At 46.4% G+C, this 5,970-nt stretch overlaps 1 protein-coding gene across 1 annotated transcript; it reads left to right on the forward strand.

The window, feature by feature from the left end:
• Positions 1-3,790: 3,790 nt before the first annotated feature.
• LOC110501706 (BTB/POZ domain-containing protein KCTD4) lies at positions 3,791-5,429 on the forward strand. Its single transcript, XM_021579445.2, has one exon. The coding sequence runs from the start codon at positions 3,971-3,973 to the stop codon at positions 4,739-4,741; it is 771 nt and encodes a 256-aa protein (XP_021435120.1). The 5' UTR covers positions 3,791-3,970; the 3' UTR covers positions 4,742-5,429.
• Positions 5,430-5,970: the final 541 nt, after the last annotated feature.

Consider the following 5,970-nt stretch of genomic DNA (forward strand, 5'->3'; position numbering starts at 1 on the left):
CTATCTTACTATCCTACACAACACTATCTTACTATCCTACACAACGCGATATTACTATCCTTCACAACACTATCTTACTGTCCTACACAACACTATCTTACAGTCCTACACAACGCGATCTTACTATCCTTCACAACACTATCTTACTGTCCTACACAACACTATCTTACTATCCTACACAACACTATCTTACTATCCTACACAACACTATCTTACTGTCCTACACAACACTATCTTACTATCCTACACAACACTATCTTACTATCCTACACAACACTATCTTACTGTCCTACACAACACTATCTTACTATCCTACACAACACTATCTTACTGTCCTACACAACACTATCTTACTATCCTACACAACGCGATCCTACTATCCTACACAACACTATCTTACTATCCTACACAACACTATCTTACTGTCCTACACAACACTATCTTACTATCCTACACAACGCGATATTACTATCCTTCACAACACTATCTTACTGTCCTACACAACGCGATCCTACTATCCTACACAACACTGCCTTTCAAGAGCAGCACTATTCTTAAGGCTGTAATGTCTCTCAATAGTGAAAGAGATGTAGGGTGACTGCATGCCCAAAGCGATCTCTCTGTAAATACGCTATCTATAAATTATTTCACATGAAGGGGTTTGGAGGGGGGGGGGGGTACTCAGAAGAGGGAAGAGAAAACATATTTATCAACAATCTGCTGTGAGGGGCTATTAGTTTACTCCATCACCTGTATCACAGATACCAGACAACATTTTCAGCGCCCTAGGAGATGTTTCCTAAAATATAGCCAACATCAGAGCGTGTTTGACATAGAGAGAACCCATGTGACTGAGAGTTTGAACCCAGGTTGTCTGTACATATCTAAACAGTGTTAGCCTGCTGAACTAAAGCCTAGGCATTAGCTTGGGGAGCTTAACGCAAGGCTACAGGTCTCAGGCCTTACAACCTCCACCTCACACACACACACACACACACACACACACACACACACACACACACACACACACACACACACACACACACACACACACACACACACACACACACACACACACACACACACACACACACACACACACACACACACACCTCATACACCACATCTATTTTCCTCAAGGCTACAGGTCTCAGGCAAGGCTACCTTACCACCTCCGCTACACACACACACACACACACACACACACCTCATACACCACATCTATGTTCCTCAAGTCTACAGGTCTCAGGCAAGGCTACCTTACCACCTCCGCTACACACACACACACACACACACCTCATACACCACATCTATGTTCCTCAAGTCTACAGGTCTCAGGCAAGGCTACCTTACCACCTCCGCTACACACACCTCATACACCACATCTGTGTTCCTCAAGGCTACAGGTCTCAGGCAACGCTACCTTACCACCTCCGCTACACACACACACACACACACACACACACACACACACACACACACACACACACACACCTCATACACCACATCTATGTTCCTCAAGTCTACAAGTCTCAGGCAAGGCTACCATACCACCTCCGCCTCACACACATACACCACATCTATGTTCCTCAAGGCTACAGGTCTCAGGCAAGGCTACCTTACCACCTCCGCTACACACACACACACATCACATCTATGTTCCTCAAGGCTGCTGTTGCTATGCGAGCTTCACTGCAGTTTGTGTTACAGCTCTGTCATGGCCAGTAACATTATGAATAATTCAATATCTTTAATGAAAAGAGACAAAGTGATTTTACTGATGGGAATAGACAATACCGTTCTCAGTACTTTCTGAGGGAAAAAAAAACAAATAAATGAAATAGATTCCGACATGAAGTTGAACAATTATCCAGAGTAACAATGGTGTGGAAGGGCTTGGAAGGAAAGCAGTTCATCCACCCACCCACCATCTCTTCTCTGCTGTTCTTTCATTCGCTGTTCCACTGTCTCATTTGCAATTCTAATACAGGGATGATTCCACTAATCATATTATGATTAAAAAGCACCACGGTACGGTAGAGCCGCCTCGTTGATCGCCGACGTGCCACTCAGACGTCACCATGTTGAGCTGTCGCACCGGAAATGAATTGAACGGAAAGGGTTGTCAGACTGTCACACTGATTGTCCACAGGTACGTTCATTGAAGGGGATGGGTGAATGGAAGTCGGGCCTCCACTTCTGGAGATAAGACAAAGGGGATATTCTATTTGATAGGTTGTGTCACTGTCAAGGCTGTGTGGGAATGTTCTACACCTGGATTCTGGGGGGATTGCTTGGTTTAATTACAATTTTAACACCAGCATACACATACCAAAGCTTTCTGTATAACTGTGGACAACACCAGGCCAGCTCCATCAAACAGACTTCACACTGAGAGAAAAAACAACTTAATTACACATCTCACTGTTTACTATAATGGCACTTCTGTATGCTAAATGTATGCTAAGGGGAGAGAGGGTAGGGGGGGGTTGAGAAACATCACTGTCTGTCTGTGACAGCTCATCACCTGCAGGACACTCTCTCACCTCTGGGAGCAAAACTGTCAAACACACACGTCACTATTTGTTACAATAAGTGTCAGGCGAAGACATCGTCCAGACAGTTTGTCATGGTCAGCCCATGTAGAAAGAAATACTGTGCTGTATTATACAGTATTGATTTAAGCTCCTTGCACCATGTTCTGGAGGCTAACAATATGAGTCTATGACTCACCATAATAATACACAAGGCCGTTATACACATCACAAGCCTCTCTTCCTTATAGAGCAGTAAGAGACATTACCCTCAGTTTAGACCTAATTACCTTCCAGTCAACTCCCGAGGCTGTGGGTGGATACAGGAAGATGTGGACTAATCAAAGACCCTGCAGGCTCAGACCCTGCCTGCATTCACCAGTAATTAGGTGCGCACACACACACACACACACACACACACACACACACACACACACACACACACACACACACACACACACGTCTCTGAGGGGTTTACTCTTAGGGAGATCTTAACCAACTGCATGCAATTTTTGAGAGAAATCAGGCATTTGTGTAAATACACTCTCATTTACATAAATACCCACAATCTGCCCACTTATCCCTATCTCTCTATCACACTGCCAGTGAATGTGCCTACCATGCTGCCAGTGAATGTCCACCAAGCTGCCAGTAAATGCCACCCTGGACAAAGCTGTAAACATGGTTTGAAGCACACTGCAGAAAGTCTCTACAGCAGAGATACTTACACAACTACAGTCTATCTACACCAACAGGTTCCTAGGATGGGGTTGGGGAGAGAGGTTCCCTGCCACGACAACCTCCTGTGTCTGTGTGTGTGTGTGCATATAGTGTGTGTGTGTGTGTTCAGGGGCCTCCTGTTGTCTCACGTGGGGAAGCACAGCTGGGGAGCTTTTTCATCAGCGAGAAAAGAGGGCTAATTACTAAGATTGGGAGAGAGAGAGATGGGTAGAGAGAGAAATAGAAGAAAGAGGGAGGCTGGAGGAGAATGAGAAAGGGGGAACGAGTGAAGATGACGAGAGAAAGGGGACAAGACAAAGGGGAAAGAAAAGAGGGGGTGTAGAAAGTAAGGAGAGAGCGGTAAAGGAGAGCACCTGCCACTCTTTCTACTCATCGCTTTCTCTCTCTCTCCAATGCACACACACTCCCTCTCCTCCCACCCTGTGACAGAGGGTGGCCCCCCTCTTCCTCCAGCAGAGATGCAGAGAGAGAGAGAGAAATAGAGAGAGGTAAAAGGGAGGGAGGGATGTAAGAGGGAGGAGAGAAAGGGAGAGGCAGACTCATTCTGCTACCAGTGCGCTCTGCGCTCCTCTCTATGCCAGTACCTCTCCGAGTGGCTCCCACACACACACTCACTTTTTACTGCACGCTACACACACTTATCCTGAGGACCACAGACACAGACAAAGACACTGAGGTTGTTGAGTGGGAGCGGCATGGAATGGAACCTCAGAAGGATGGACAGTGAACTGAGACAGATCAACTCGGACCTGCTGCAGCCCAGTAAGAGCATCAAGAAGCCCTCGTCAGGCACCATCACCCTCAACGTGGGGGGCTTTCTGTATGCCGCGCACCGCACCACCCTCAGCCGCCACCAGGGGTCAGTGTTGGAGGAGCTGGCCAGCGGCAAAAAGACCGTCCAGCACACTGACTCCATGGGCAACCCCTTCATCGACCGTGACGGCCCTGTGTTCCGACACATCCTCAACTTCTTACGGACCGGAGACCTGCAGCTACCCGACGACTTCCGAGAGGTGGGCCTTCTGAGACGGGAAGCAGAGTTCTACCGCCTCAGTGGATTGGTGGAGGCCATTTTGGAGTGGGAGGAGCTGCGGGCGGTACAGCGGGAACCCGCCTTCCTGGAGGTGACTGACGAGAGGTCACAGGGCTTCAAGGTGTACTGTAGTGACCCCAGTTTCATTGACAAGGTCAAAGGTCGCCTGGTTCAGATCTCAAAGAGCCGTCTGGACGGCTTCCCGGAGGAGTTTGAAGTGTCGTCCAACGTGATCCAGTTCCGCCACTTCATCAAGTCAGAACCGGGCTCCAGGCTGGTGCTGAAGCAGGACAGTACCTTCGTGTGTACTCTGGAGTGTCTGAAGCTAGAGACGGTGATGCTGGCTCTGAAGGCTGGCTTCTCTATCATCACCTCTCTGGACAGCAGCAAGGGATCTGTGGTGGCCGCAGAGGCACTGCACTTTGTCAAGTAAGAGAGGGAAGAGAGGGGAAGAGGGAAAGATGGGGGAGAGGGATCTGGGAGAGAATGGACAGGGAGGTAGAAAGAGAAGGGAAGAGAATGGGGCAGGTAACAGGCAGGTAGAGAGGGGAACTAGAGGGAGGAGAAAGGTGTCTGATTCCAGATTGACCCCTAGCCCCTGGGCTGGAACTGATGCAGGACAGAACACACACTCTCAGAGGAAAAGTCTCCTACTGGATTGCATCAAGCTGCTTTTTCCATCCTGTCTGCTCCACCTTCAAACCAGCCTTTGTGTGCACAGTGAGGTATTACAGTGTGTGTGTTCTGTTGCTGTGGTCTAATATTTAGTTGTGTGACCAAGCCTTTTTCTGGATTCTGAGGGGAGTGGTAGAGTGGAAGAATGTACTGAATGACCTACTGACGGTTGCTGATTATTGGACGAAAACAATTGTTTTATTCCAGAAACTTCTCACACAGCCTGACTGGATGAGAGGTGTGCTTTGCAGAAAATATACACGTAGGGTTTAGACCCAAGGGTTCAAATCTAGCATGATGCATGCGCAGTGAAGATTTTCAAATCAGAAACCAACTTTGTGATTGTTTGATTGCCTGTGCTGTGAGTGAGTAAGCAACAATGTGTTCATTTGGATATGTGAATGTTTTGTTTTACACACAATAAAAGTAATGAATATCGTCAGTCATTACATGGTTATCTTGTTAAATATTACAGACATATAGCATCTGGAAATTGGTTTGGAATTTTTCTTCCACAACACATGAACTTTGTGTTCATTCTATTATATAGTACAAGGGGACTTGGAAACACAGTGCATTCAAAAAGCATTCAGACCCCTTCCTTTTTCCACATTGTGTTGCGCTGCAGCCTTAATCTAAAATTGCTTAGATTAATTGTTTTCCTCATTAATCTACACATAACACACCATAATGACAAAGCGAAAACAGGCTTTTAGAAATGTTTGTATTTTTTTTTTTAACTACAACTGAAATACCTTATTTACATAAGTAGTCAGACCCTTTGCTATGAGACTCAAAATTGTACTCAGGTGCATCCTATTTCCATTGATCATCCTTGAGATGTTTCTACAACTGGCTGGAGTCCACCTGTGGTAAATTCAATTGATTGGACATGATTTGGAAAGGCACACACCTGTTTATATAAGGTCTCACATAGGACAGTACATGTCAGAGCAAAAACCAAGCAATGAGGTCGAAGGAATTGTC

Source organism: Oncorhynchus mykiss, chromosome 22, assembly GCF_013265735.2.
Source record: "Oncorhynchus mykiss isolate Arlee chromosome 22, USDA_OmykA_1.1, whole genome shotgun sequence".
Taxonomy (NCBI): domain Eukaryota; kingdom Metazoa; phylum Chordata; class Actinopteri; order Salmoniformes; family Salmonidae; genus Oncorhynchus; species Oncorhynchus mykiss.

What these genes read in the sequence shown, in the direction of transcription:
- LOC110501706 (XM_021579445.2), top strand. Translation starts at nt 3,971, where the DNA reads ATGGAATGGAACCTCAGAAGGATGGACAGTGAACTGAGACAGATCAAC.